This window comes from Pelodiscus sinensis, chromosome 18 (genome assembly GCF_049634645.1).
Source record: "Pelodiscus sinensis isolate JC-2024 chromosome 18, ASM4963464v1, whole genome shotgun sequence".
In the NCBI taxonomy this organism is placed as follows: Eukaryota; Metazoa; Chordata; order Testudines; family Trionychidae; genus Pelodiscus; species Pelodiscus sinensis.
Window position 1 is genome coordinate 35,150,181 of NC_134728.1, and position 14,476 is coordinate 35,164,656.

A 14,476-nucleotide genomic window follows, 5' to 3' on the forward strand; every position below is an offset into this window, starting at 1 on the left:
TACATCCCGGAGCACCTGAGTGGAAATCCAGGGGCACAGGCAAGGGAATGGGGCTTTTGCCACCGGACGAGTTCGGTTAATGCAACGAGGAAAGTCTGTTGCTGCTGAAGAACAGAACATCTTGCACTTCTGTCTCACCTCTCCCCATCCCAAAGCCACGCGCTCCCATATGGGAACCTGTGTGTTACCAGTGCAGATACCTTTGGGTTGGCACGTTGACATGCAGCCTGCAGCACTGACGTGGGGCAATGGGGAAAATACAGTTTCTGGGGCCTCCAGTGCAAACACCTGCTCTTACAAACCCTTGTGAAGTCTCTTGAGCTCAGGTCTCCGCACCCAGCAGACCAGACTGTGAATTCATGAGAGGAACCTACTCAGAGGGAATTGCAGAGAAAACAGTGTGTGATGGTGGAATTACTGGCTGGATGATGATGCCGATGCACAAAATAATGTTCTTTTGGTGCAGCTATTCGATGTCGATTTTTCAAAAAGAAAACTGAAAAACAAACCACAAGTCCACCACGTGGCATCATTTGGACATCTGCAGAGTTGGAACCTTTAGATCCACCACATAGACCTTGCGACATGATCCAACAGATTTAACTGGTCACAAGTCGTGAGCTAGCTTGCCAAGTGCCTGCGAAGCCCAGCAGCAAAGTGAGATTCAGGTTCCATCCCGGGCTCTTCAGGGGAATGTGCTATGAGACCATACGAACAGCCAGACTGGGTCAGACCAAAGGTCCATCTAGCCCAGTGTCCTGTCTGCCCACAGTGGCCAATGCCAGATGCCCCAGAGGGAGGGAACACAACAGGGAATCATCAAGTGATCCCTCCCCTGTCATCCATTCCCATCCTCGGACAGTGGCTATGGACACCATTTCTACCCACCCTGGCTAATGGCCTGATGGATCTAACCTTCATGAATGTATCTAGTTCTTTTTTAACCCTGTTAAAGTCCTGCTCTTCACAACATCCTCTGGCAAGGAGTTCCACAGGTTGACCACACACTGTGTGAAGGAAAAATTTCCTTTTGTTTGTTTTAAACCTGCTACCTATTAATTTCATTTGGTGACCCCTAGTTCTTATGTTATGTGAGCAAGTAAATAACTATTCCTTTTCACTTTTTCCACACCAGTCATGATTTTATGTAGCGCCCATTCTTCCCCCCCCCCCCTTCCTTCCTACCTGCTTCAGTACCTTCCCTGCTTCTTGTCCCAGCCCTGTTATTTATTTGGGGGGCAGTGTTAGTCTCCACTGGAAATTTGTCACGTTGTTTACTTCTTATTTCTTTTATGGATGCCTTTGTTCAACCACATTTATTGTTTGTAAGGACGTTGCAATCGTACAACTGATTCAGCATATGGGCAATTAAAAGCCAGCGCAGCACAGATCAGACATGATTTAGGTCAGAGTTCGTTCTTTAGCTGCTTAGGCCAGTTCCTCCTCTTTCTGCAATTTTTCCTGTGAAGCAGATTGTCAAAAATAACTGAATAGATGCCCCATTTCTGTACAACGATTCCTTTTTCTGATCTCACTCGTCCCTCAGAGGGTAGTGCCTTGTTCACTCATCTGGATTTCCTCTGGGTGGGCTGGATACTCATATAGTTTCACTAAATAGTCACACAGAAGCATAATTCTCAACGTGTGGGCTATTCACAGTGCTGATCCAAGTACTTTGAATTTTGAAATTTTTCAGAAATCTGAAAGAAAAAAACGGGAATTAAAATAAAAATGGAATCGTGAACAGGCCCCCCTCCCCCCTCATTTTCAGACTACCAGACTGGAGGAAATGTGCTGAGCTTTGAGATTCCAAATTCATAAATGTTGTGATATTTCCTCGGCCCCCTCTCCACCCGGCCATGTTTGGGGGTTTTAGGCCACCTCTGGCGGCTGAGGAGCTGTTCATTTTGTGTGGCTGATGGCCTATGGCACATAGTATATTTTCTTCTACTTTTGGATTCAATGATGGGAGTGCTTTACCCCACAGAATAACAGATCCCATGCTTTCCAGAGTAAGTGAGCATCCCTATAAAATTCATTCCATTGAGGGGCTTTGCCATTTTCATAAATACCCAGCCAGAGCCGGCCCAAGCTATGGGCTGACCAAGCTAGTGCCCCATTGTAGGGGGCGCCGCTCTGGGCTGCAGGGCTGGTCATGTATGCGCCGCACACCCGGGGGCGGGCCACGTGTGCACTTGGTGCCCGGGGGCGAGGGGTGCCGCGTGCCCGGGGACAGGGCCACACATGCGTCGCACTCCCGGGGGCTGCGCCACGCTCCCAGGGCGCATGAATGGCTCGGGCCAGCCCTGTACCCAGCAGCCAACTCAGTTTTCACAACTCATAAGTAATAATTAGACAGACTATAAACTCTGTGGGGTCCAGGCCATCTCTCGTTCTGTGTTTGCGCACCACCTACCTTCCTGGTCCATGATTCACAGATCACGGAACGGTTAACTGGTTAACCGGTAAGCCTCACCCTTTACAGTTAACCAGTGGGGGCCGGAACAACTCCCCGCCTATCCCCGCAGGGGAACCGCTGCAGACAAAGGCTGTTGCAACGTCCCGGCCAGAGTAGCCTGTATCCGTGGTGGGCCTGGCTGCCCCTCAGGCCCTCCACATCGTTTTTAGAAAAACATCCGGTTGGGGGTTAAAACTCTTGGAGAAGACACAAGGTCTCCTCTGCACTGCCATGATGCAAACAACACCTCGCAGTGCTCTGCCTGCTGTGTCAAGTGTCACGGTTATTTACAGAACACATTCGCGAATCGCCTATTTTCCTCCCACATCGCCAGCACACCAGCACTGAGCTCTGTGTAAATAGGAGCTGGGTTTTTGAGTACTCGGGCTCTCTCAGGAGCTATTTATACTGTAACATTTTTATAAGGTCTCAGCGGGGTGGCCGTGTTAGTCTGTAGCTTTAAAAACAACGCGTAGTCCTGTGGCACCCCTAGAGACCAACAAAAATATATCTATCTCATCATGAGCTTTCATGGGCAAACGTGAGTTTTGTCCATGAAAGCTCATAATGCTCTCTATATTTTTGTTAGTGGCTAAAGTGCCACAGGACTACATGTTATTTTTATAAGGGTTATTGCCAACTTCTTTACCCACCGGGTATGTCTACACTACAGCGCTAATTCGAACTAACTTAGTTTGAATTAGTTAATTCGAACTAAGCTAATTCTAACTAACGGATTCAGACTAAAAAACTAGTTCTAATTAGCGTTTTGCTAATTCGAACTAGCATGTCCACACAGAGTGGACCCTGAACAGAGGTTAAGGATGGCCGGAAGCAGTGCCGGCAGGGCATCAGATGAGGACTTAGAGCGTGGAGCTGCTGCCTCAGGCTAGCTGAGGGCTGTGCTTAAAGAGTCCTGACCCCCACCCCGGACAGACAGTTCTCAGGGCACTCCAAGCCAGGACTGCTTTGCAAGCGGGAAACTCCTGAGTGCCCACACTGGGCACATCACAGCACTCGGCCATCAGACCGGCTGCACTTGCCTCAGGCTGCCATCTGGGGAGAGGGGGCAATTGGGGGGCTGTAGGAGAGCTTCCACCCCCAGAAGCCCGCAGAGCCAGCCCAGTCCTCCCCAACGGGGGCTCGTACCCCATTCCTCCCTCACCTCCTTCCACTTACCCTTCCCTAGACCCCCTTCCTGATGTACAAAATAAAGGACAATTGTGGTCAAAAATAGAATCTCTCTTTATTGAACAAAACTCGGGGAGACTGGGAAAAGGAGATGGGAGGGGGAAGAGAGAGGGTGGGAGAGGGGAGGGCAACTACAATGATCAGAGGTTTGGAAGAGGTCCCATATGAAGAGAGGCTAAAGAGACTGGGACTTTTCAGTTTAGAAAAGAGGAGACTGAGGGGGGATAAGATAGAGGTCTATAAAAGCATGAGTGGGGTGGAGAGGGTGCATCAAGAAAAGTTCTTCATTAGTTCCCATAATAGAAGGACTAGAGGACACCAAAGGAAAGGAATGGGTAGCAGGCTTCAAACTAGTAACAGAAAGTTCTTCTTCACAAATCAAAGTGTCAACCTGTGGAACTCCTTGCTGCAGGAGGCTGTGAAGGCTAGAACTAGAACAGAGTTTAAAGGGAAGTGAGATCAAGTCATGGAGGTTGGGTCCATGGAGTGGTATTAGCCAGGGGGTAGGAGTGGTGTCCCTGCCCAAAGTTTGTGGAAGGCTGGAGAGGGATGGCACGAGACAAATGGCTTGGTCACTGTCTTCGGTCCATCCCTTCCAGGGTCCCTAGGGTTGGCCGCTGTCGGCAGACAGGCTACTGGGCTAGATGGACCTTTGGTCTGACCCAGTACGGCCATTGTAAGCTCAGGGCTCAGGGTCGGGGGTCTCAGTGGACCACCTTGATTTTCATGCACACCTGTTCCTGGGTGGCCAGGCTGGCAGCTCTCCTGCCCTAGACGGCCACTTTCCTGTGCCTAATGCGGAGGTCGATGTCCGCACTAGACCAGGCGAGTGCCCGCCTCTTGCGGTCCCGGGCAAGCTCCCGGGAGCCGCCAGCCTGGTCCCGGGAAGAGGGGGAGGGCTGGGGGGCATTGGGTGGCTGGCTTGAGCCGTGCCAGGTGCAGGGTCTGCTGGCTGGGTGTTGGCAGGCTTGCACCTGGCACGGGCACCGTAGCCAGCCCGTGCCCCTTTAAGGGGCCTGGGGCCGGGAGGGGGGCAGAAGAGTTTCCCTGATGTTGGCCAGAGTGGCCACCAGGGAAACCTGGGGAGGGCTAGCCTCCCACTAGTTCGAATTAAGGGGCTACACACCCCTTAATTCGAACTAGTAAGTTCGAACTAGGCTTAGTCCTCGTAGAATGAGGTTTACCTAGTTCGAACTAAGTGCTCCGCTAGTTCGAATTAAGTTCGAACTAGCGGAGCGCTAGTGTAGCGCCTATCAAAGTTAATTCGAACTAACGTCCGTTACTTAGAATTAACTTTGTAGTGTAGACATACCCACCATATTTGCTGATCTTCTTGATGGATTTTTAAAAAGAGTTTAAAATGTAGGGCCATTTCTCATATTAAAACCATACACGCTGAGCCTCTTTAGTCTGGCACTCTCTGGTCCAGCTACCTCTCTGGTCCGGCATGATTGTAATTAGCTGGTTGTCCACTTATCATGGGTATGACCAAGTTTCCTACCATCCCATAAAGTTTGTTTACTGCCGCCAGTCTTGGCTTTCTGTGTTCTGTGCTGTTATTTGGCTCTAATTTAAACCTAAATGTCTTCTCACAACCCAGTAAGCAGTGGAAGTGCTGATAATGCTGTTAGATAATAGTGACCTCCTGTGGTCTGGCAAATTTTCTGGTTTGGCACCGGTCAGGTCCCAAGGGTGCTGAACTAGAGGGTTCAACCTGTACAATTTCACAAGTAATTTAGGACCCAACGTTGCGAGCTAGTCCGGCCGCACTCCTTGTGTCGACACACCGTGCACATCCAGCAGTCCATGGAGTGCACGGTTGCACGGAATTTTCAATGCAAGTGAAAATGTCACTGAAATGAAGCATGAAATTTGGCGGGAGAAGAGATACATGGGGGAATTTTGAGGCCTCTTGTGCAGGGTACATTTGAGTATCCAGCCGGGTTGATTGGAATGAAAATTAACGAGAGATTTGCCTGAGGAATGACTGGACGGTTGAGCCAGAGCCCATGTTACAGAAAACGAGACAGAGCCAGAGAGATTAAGGAACATGTCCAGGGACACAGAGGGCGTCCCCAGCTGGCCACATACATTTCAAACCTAAGCATTTTTTGTAAGAACTGAGAAGTCAGTTTTACATTTGTGGGCACAGATGATTGTTGTTTACACCCCAGTTTTAGTAGTACTATCTGCTCCGTTGCTATGGTTTCAATACTAATTGATCACAGTGTGGGAAAAGCAATGCAGCCTCTCAGATGAAAAAATGCCTCTGTAAGTTTGGAGGAGGGTTACTGTTGTGGTTGTTGTTAATAGCACTCCAACTCCTGTGTTACAGGCAGTGTTTTCCCCAGGAATTGAAATGGGGGAGGGAGGCAGTTCGAATTTACAGGGCGGGTGTCAGGGCTGATGAGGGGTGAGACTGTGAGAGTGAAGATGGACTGTATGGCACCATAGTAAAAACTGAAAAATGTTTCATGACCATTTTGTTAGATTTAACTCGTGTTTTAAAATCACACAAATTAAAGTTGGCTACTCAAGCCTTCTATGAAGCATGACGTCTACATCCTTCTTGGTTTCTTGTTATAATTTTGCACAGCTCTGTTAATGAACTTCTCGAATGCAATACATTCATCTTCGGTGGCTTCTTGTGTGTATGGCTTCAATGGATTTGCTCATTAGTTCATTCACATGATCAGGAAGAAGGCGACTTCTTTCAGAACACAAAATTCTATTCAAAGATGAAAAAGAACACTCAGCTGTAGCTGTTGTGACTGGGAGTAGCAAGAGATGAATTTCTCCTTCTTTCATCCTAGGAAACAGCACAAAGATCCGGTCGAGCCACTAGTGATAATAAAAAACAAGTTGAAGTCAAATCTTCATTGATTCATCGTATGATATTCCACTCTGTGTTCAAATTCTCTGTTCTGCCCTGAGCACAAGGCAGCCCCATAGCTGGTAGTGCCTGTCTCCTCTCAACTGTCGGCGTTTTATAGGACAGGCATCTGTAAAAGCTACGTAGAGGTTGAGTTAACTCACAAACATCCCACTCTCCCCACCTCTGATATCATCAATTCACAGACACTTACCTTCCTTCCTCCCCCCCCCCCCCCCCCGCATCCCCCTCCTGTTCTGAAATGTGATTTGTCCTTTTCATATTTGTTCATTTTTTTTAATTGTATCCTTTGGTATATATGGTTGTGACTATTTTCTTCCACTATTTGATCTGAGGAAGTGGGTCTGGCCCATGAAAGCTCATCATCTAATAAACCATCTTGTTAGTCTTTAAAGTGCTACATTGTCCTGCTTTGGCAAATAATGCATTTTAAAAATCTTGGCCTTCTAGGAAATACATTTATATAAGTTTCCATTCCCAGTCACAGCTCTAGTATTCTGGAGCAAAGTCACTAAAATATAGTCCAACAAACAAATGTTTATTTAATGTGCCCCTCATTTTTCCCTCCACCTCACCCCACTCACCGGTGTTGTCCTTGGTCAGTGGAGACTCAGAGTTCAGAGGTGCTTTCACATGAGTACACCTTCCAGGTGGGGGGCAAAAAGACACCTTGCTTATTCTCCAGCTGCTCACTGTTCACGATGGCCACTGTTGCTCATTGTGCCACTGTTCACTCCATCACTCTGTTGCCAAAGGCCCCACGCCGTCACCTTCTGCTGCCACCTGCCCTGTGACCTCTGCGAGTTGGTCTCTTGAGGTTCCACCCAGCTCTCAGTGATTTCAGCTGAGCTCTCAGTGGGGGAACCTCACTGCTAGGTCAGTCTGTGCTGTCTCTTACACAAAGACATTGTCCCCACAAGAACACTGTCCCCACAGCAGACCTGATTATCAGTGATTTCAGCTGTAGTGGTCACTTAAAACAAAAGATTATGTATGGAGCCTAATCAGCTCTGTCTTTAACCAGTGGAGAGGGGCAGGTTAGATAGTACTTGTGACTCAGACAGACCATCAAGCAAAACACCCTGTCCCCATCCTCTCTCCTGATGCCCTCAATCAGTACAGGTTAAGTACAGTTCTACTGCCCTTTACTCATACAATAAGAACAACAACATTTCACACACACACACACACACACACACACACACACACACACACACACACACACACACACACACACACACACACACACACACACGCATTCAAGTGATTTGTAACCCAACCCCAGCCAAAATCTATCATGTGGGCTACACAGCTCTGTTTGCCGGATACCTAGGTAGATTAGGTGTGAATGTAAATACAATCTGGTCCTGAAACCTTTTCCCCAGCCCATCACTAGCTGTCAGGGAGAGCTCAGTTTGACTTTGCTTACAAATCATCATTTGAAATGATTAGGTTGGCAACATCACCAAAATGAATGCACTGACATTGTCATAAAAACAACAGCTGTATAAGGAAGCTAGTCTATGTTCATACTTTTCAAATGTATTATACTTTTTCAGATACACATATCATACACTGTATATGCTTTTAAAGTGTGTATTAATGTTTCGATTTCAATTCAAATTTCCAAACAATCACTAAACTGTCATGTAACAAGTTCACAAAACTTGGAGGGGGGGTTATTCGGGGGGGGGGGGGGGTGTAGGGAAATCCCTGGGCACAGGGAAGCCACTTGCCTGCCCATTCTGCCCACAAATCCACTTTAACCAGCTATGGGGAAATCTTCCTCACTTAGCAAGATTCTTCATTAGTCGACCTGCCCCGTCCCTGTGTGACATAGGGGCGCCCTGGTTCTCCTGAGGAGCCCAGCTCTCCCATGAGCTCCGAGACCATTGGCAGCTGGTGTAATGCAAAGCAACCCTCGGGCTGCTCTCAGTTACCCTGAGGGACCCGTCTGCACACAGCAGGGTCAGAATCTGGAGAACTCAATGGGCTCCCCTGTACCCCTTCTCCTGAGCTGCTCTGGGCTCTCCGTAGCCAGAATCTCATTGAGGATCGGGGCCAATATGTGTAGTGGAGGATGTTTCACCTTACCGGAAGAGGACTTAGTGCCTACCTGCTCTAACCCCTTACGGAGGAATCCTCTTGCTCTTTGTTTTTATTTCCTACGCATATACCCAGTTAAACAAAGGAAACTGGGCTTCTTCGTGGACAAATCTGTGTGTGCGTGTGTGTGTGTGCGCAATGCGCCATCTTGCCAGCCCACATTGGTGATTTGTAGGTAGGACCATGAACATGATAACAAGTGAAATACTGACTGCCTGTAAAAGGGTTTTAATCCCCTGCGCGGATACCTCCAAGGGGACATTTGTGCAGGACCTGGCGTAGAAACATCAGCCATACGAAGCCGGGAAGCGGTGTGGGCTGCTTAGAACGCTGGAGACGAGGCCTCGGGACCCCGGGGTTATTTTCCTTTCTTCATGGCGAGTGGCAGAGGCGTCGCCGCGTTAGTCTGTAGCTGCAAAAGCAATGGGGAGTCCTGGGCCAGCTTCGAGGGGCCTAGCCCAGGAACCGACCTGTTTATTCAGCTCTCACAAGTGGGTCTTTGCCCACGAAAGCTGATGCCCACATAAATGCGTGAGTCTCTGCAGTGCCACAGGGCTGGGGGTAGGGACGCCTTGTTGTTCTCCCTTTCTTTGTAATCAGGTTCCAGTGTGAGTTTGAGCTTGTCGCTGCACTTCTCTGACTGGTCACTGAACTCAATGAAAATAGTCTCAGTGCTTCACTATGGAGGGGCAGGTGCTTAGTTTCTCTGTCCAATGGGGCTGAGCGTCTTTCAGGCAAAGGCCCTTGAAACTCATGGAAGGCCCCTCTGAATACAGCGGGTTGGGAGCAGCCCCTCGCTCACGCACTGGGGTTAGATCCGCTTTTGCCGAAGAGCAGGATACACATGTGGTTTGCTCCGGCTCCTTCCAGCATCCGCCCCACAGCTGGGCTGCAGGGACAGGCATGGGAAAGCAGCCGTGATGGAAACCGGGCAAACCTTCCCTTCGTCAGGGAGGTGCTGGGCAGCGGACGAGCCTGCGAAGGCAGCTGGGAGATGTGCTGGTGCCTTCATGCCACCCTCTGCCTGTGGGGAACCGTCAATGCCCCAGCCGCCCCCTGAAGCCGAAAATCGCCCAGTGACAGTGGAAGCAGCCTTGCAGTCCCATTGGTGGCAGTGGGGTTTCACTGCTCGCAGGGAGTGTACCTCGCTCCACGCTAATCTTGTCTAATAAGCCTGATCCCCAGCTCTATCCCCACATCCGTGGGAGGAATCACCCGGAGCTCCAACAGCACAAACGCAATGCGGGCCTGTCCCCTCTGCCCCGGGAGAAGGCTCTCCAGACACGCTGAGTCTGGCTGCTAAGTTGATCACTCAAATCCCAGACTGGTTCTGTTCCGAGCTGTGTACAGTAATAATAGCACCAGTTGGTTAGCCAGCGGGAGATCACCGTAACGCAGCATTCAGACTGTGCACCGGGGCACGTGGCCAGAACAGGCAGGCACTAAGCCGCCTCTCTACTGCCAGGCAGAAGGAACACCAGAACTTAATTACAGGCAGCAAAAGCTGATTTCTTTAATTAAAAGGACTTTAGTGGTGCCAAACAGATGGCTGATCTCTCCCAGTATTAGGACTAGAGCCCAGAGTATCTGTACAATCCGAAGGGACGTGTAGGAAAAATAAAGGAAACAACTTCATTTTTTTCCCGGGTAATTCATAAAGTGTGGACCTCTCCTGCATGGGGGTCAGACAAGCTCCGCTGGTGCCTCATGGGCTTCCACCGAGCTCTGCCGATTTTCACCAGAGGAGGACGTGGTCCTATACGTTTTTGTGAGCCAGTCAGACCTACTATGCAACCCGGCTGGTCGAGTGTCTGCACTGCCAGGCTGTATTCTGCTCAGTGTCAATCCAGAGTCACTCCACTGGCCTCAGTGAATCTACACCAGCATCCCTGAGCCAGAAACCGGCCTGTTAGGGAGTAGTGGAAAGGAGACGGTCTAAAGAGGAGCCCGCACAAGCAGGTGGTTAAGGAGCGAGGCGAGAGGCAACAGCAGGAATGGAAACAGCAGCTCAGCACAATCCTAATGTATCTGGCACACATTGCCCGGCATGGGCCTTTTGTCTCCTGACCAGAGACGGTGGTTCATGGTGAACCCTCCTTTTGTTACGTGTGTCCCGAAAGCCAAGTATCATCAGGGTGGGGCCAGATGTCTAGTGGTTCCTCCTCCAACTAACCCGCACACCAGCCTGAGCCCTGCCGAGGGCCCTGGCAAAACTAACGACCCCCCTTACCCGACACTACTCCCCTCCCGCCGGCACTGAGGCTGTGTATGAAACAATGAGGAGGCAAGAGAACCTGGGAACAGCCAGCAGCCCCACCTCCAAATGGACGATGAGTAGCGCCCCCTGCTGGCATCTTTGGCAATCACCCTTCAGTCACCCTTGGGCAGCGGGCTGGACTTGATGACCTCCTGAGGACTCTTCCAGCTCTAGGATTCTATGACCCTTTGCAAGTCCCCTGAGGAGGGCAGCCCCCCACCTGATAGCTCAGTGTCCCTGACGCTTTGCTGGCCCCCTTCCACACCCGGCTCCTGGTGTGACCTCAGTGGGTAAGAGAGACACAGAGTCCAGAATGGCAACCGGACGTCTCCCGCTGCCACAGAGCCCGGACCTGCCTCTCACTTCAGCCAAGAGCCCCTTAGGCACCATCTCTCCCTTAAGCTCACTTGTGCACTGGCTCTGTGCAAAGACCTCCGCGGAGGGCAAGCCATGGCAGGCGGGACCCCTTAGGCAGAGGCCTCGCAGCAAACAATGGGTTGATGATTAAATATTCATTGGTAGGGTTGCCAGCTCTGCCAGACTGGAAGACTGTACACCAATGCTGAGACACTACGCTACACTGGGACTATATCATTATCTAAGAGGGATTTAAAGAATTCAGGTAATGGAGAATCCACCATGGTCCGAGGTAAGTTGCTCCAGTGGTTAATTACCCTCAATATTAAAAATCTGCTCCTTGTTTTTAGTCTAAAATGTATCTAGTCTCAACCTCCAGTCATTGGCCGTTGTTCTGCCATGTCGGTTGCATTAACAAGCACTGTGCTACCACAGGTCTCCCCATGTAGAAATGTATAGACCATGATCAAGTCTTAAACTTCTCTTCGGTAAACTAAATCGACGTAAGGCTCCAGATGGTTCTGGACTTGCTGGTGCTGAGCAAAATCAAAATGTAAGGGGAAAACTGCAGCAGCCAAATGACAGGAATGACCCGATTCAGAGCTAGGCTAACTCGACTGCCTCTGGAATCTGATTCGGGGCAGGGTGCATTCTCCTTCCAAGGAGGCTTCTGACATTATCGGCACTCGAGAAGGGTCTGGCTGCAGATCTCAGCTTTCCCCCTGTGCGGTGATGTTCACCTGCTGGATTTTGGGTGGGGCTGGCCTGTGAACCACGGTCCCCTCCACTCTTTAAAGGGAAGGTTATTAGTGCTGGCATAAATAGCTGCTGCTAGAATCATAGAATCTCAGGGCGGGCAGAGACCTCAGGAGCCATCGAGTCCAGCCCCCTGCCCAAAGCTGGAGTGACCCAACTCAATCATCCCAGCCAGGGCTTTGTCAAGCCGGGCCTTAAAAACCCCTAGGGATGGAGATTCCACCCCCCTTCCTAGGGAACCCAGCCCAGTGCTTCCCCACCCTCCCAGGGAAATAGTTTTTTGTAATATCCAACCTAGACCTCCCCCCTGGTCAGTCAATTCCAAATGGCAGCCTCTCCCGACATGCCTTTATGCATCAAACCTTTCCCCCCCTCCTGAAGGAGAGAGACGTCTCCCTGGGTTTAGGGCTTGACAGTTACGAACATGGCAGCAGAAGGCTGCTGCTCACTGCTGAGGAACCAGCGCCCTTGAGAGCAGTTTGGATTTAATCCTCTTGACCCAGAGGTTCGTGTTTCACTTGAGCCAAATAAACAAGGAGCTGGAGAACCAGATGGAAGCTTTGCCTTCGGGAACAATTTCCACCATTTCTGGCTTGCGTTATTATCGTTTGCTTTCATGTCCCGCCCCACCCCCATCCAATCTGGAGTCAGACATTTCTCATGTATTTATTTATGTGCTTTGGATTAAATCAAAAGGCTCCTGCAATGTAGCACCGAGCCATGACATATCAGCCCAGCGAATCAAGATTCCCAAGCTCTCCTGTTGGGGACCCATTTGCTTTCTTTGCTTCTCTGCTCTTGTTTTTCAATTTGGCTGTTTGTGCGCTACGTAAAGCACATGCCCTGCCGTCCGGCAGAACGTGTCCCGCTCTGACACCGCCGTTAGCGTGGAACAATGCTCCGGCGTTGGGTCCTCGCGGGGGTTTTCTGAACCGTTGGGGTGTTTTCGATGGGAAGGGCTTGTCCTTTCCTGTCACACATCATTTCTGTGGCCATGGCTCATTTTTCTCAGCTGTAAGTGGAATTCCCCGAAACTGATAAGTTGTGTTGCTCATCCCCTCCAATGAATGATGCTGCCTTCTTTTCCCCTTCGGGTTCAGTGTAGCCGCAGCCCCCACAACCAACACGTTTTCAAACACGGCATTCTGTAAATCTAATCCAAAGAGCTGACAGTCTTAAAGGCGTTTTCTCCACTCATTCCCATCGTTTTTCCCATCTGTGGAAACATTGACATATTCAACAGCACTGTCCAAATGGCAGGGGGGAAACTGGGAGCCCCCACGCCCCCACCCTCAGCCCGCTTCTGCATCCTACCTCCAGTCCAGAGCCTGCACCTCCAGCCTGCTCCTGTACCCGACCTCCTGCCCCAACCCCACACCTCCCAACCTGTTTTCCAGTAGCTCCCTCCTATGCACTGAACCCCTCATTTTTGGCTCCATCCCAGACCCGAGGGAAGCCCCCAAAATCTATTATCCTCAAGCCCCCAGAGAGTTAACACATTCCTGGAGGGAAGCCCTGAGTCTTGGGCTGGCAAGGGGCTGGCATGAGTGAGCCAAGTGTCTCTTTTTTTCTGCTCATCAGTCAGGGACCACATCTGAGTTGTTTCCCCCCAACCCAAAAAGGTTCCCCACCCCGATTCAGGAAATGTGGGTTCTGTTCCTGACTCTGGCCTGCTGCACAGTTTGGGCAAATCACCTGTCCTAGCTTAGGGATGTACAATCCTGATTACTCAGTTAACCGGTTAAATGGTAGGCTACCCTGACATTTAACCGGTTAACTGACTAAGGGGATCCCGGGTGGGGGACCACTTCAACCCGGCTGGAGCAGCCCCCAGCCCACGGGGATCCCACTCCCAGACCTGCACAGGGCTGGAGGTCCGATTCCCGGCCCCAGCTGCCAGGTGGACGAGGTGGGCTGACCACTGGTGGCCCCTCACAGGCACCAGGCAGAGCTGGAGCAACACTCTACCCACGGCAGGCCACAAGTAGGGGGCTGCTCCTGTGAACCGATTAACTGTGTGATTATAAGTATGATCATTAGAAAGTAAAAGCTGGTCTGAATTAAAACTGCCTTGTAGCATCTGTCGTTGTTTAGCTAGGGTTCCCAAAGTAGCATTCAGGATGCTGGCGCTTAACTCCCTTAGAATCCTTGGAACATCCCAGTCTAGGGTTGCCGGGTGTCCCGTTTTGAACCGGACAGTCCAGTATTTGAGTTTTCTTTCGGGGAAACCAATGGAGAATATAGAAATGTCTGGTATTTTCTAAATAAGATGTAATGTAGACTGTGGTGTAATGTCAAGTGTGTCTAGGATTTTTGCTGAATCTATCTGGCAACCCAATCCCAGTCTTTGGTTTAATTGTTTGTTTTTGCATTTCACAGAGTTTGAAACTGACTAGAAAGAAAACTGGAAACAAAAACCAGTTAGTCAGTTTCATTTTGTAGGTCACATTCCTGCCAC

General features: G+C 50.1%; 1 protein-coding gene across 7 annotated transcripts in view; it reads left to right on the plus strand.

Annotated features, from left to right (window-relative positions):
• Positions 1–14,476, plus strand: part of RALY (RALY heterogeneous nuclear ribonucleoprotein) — a 221,553-nt gene that overhangs the window by 130,070 nt on the left and 77,007 nt on the right. For 3 of the 7 annotated variants that reach the window (XM_075901522.1, XM_075901528.1, XM_075901521.1), the window contains one exon: positions 11,428–11,554. The exons of the other annotated variants lie outside the window; for them this stretch is intronic. In XM_075901522.1, the coding sequence (XP_075757637.1) occupies positions 11,531–11,554 (24 nt within the window). In that variant the 5' untranslated portion in view covers positions 11,428–11,530. The remainder of the gene's footprint in view (positions 1–11,427; positions 11,555–14,476) is intronic. 7 annotated transcript variants of the gene reach the window in all.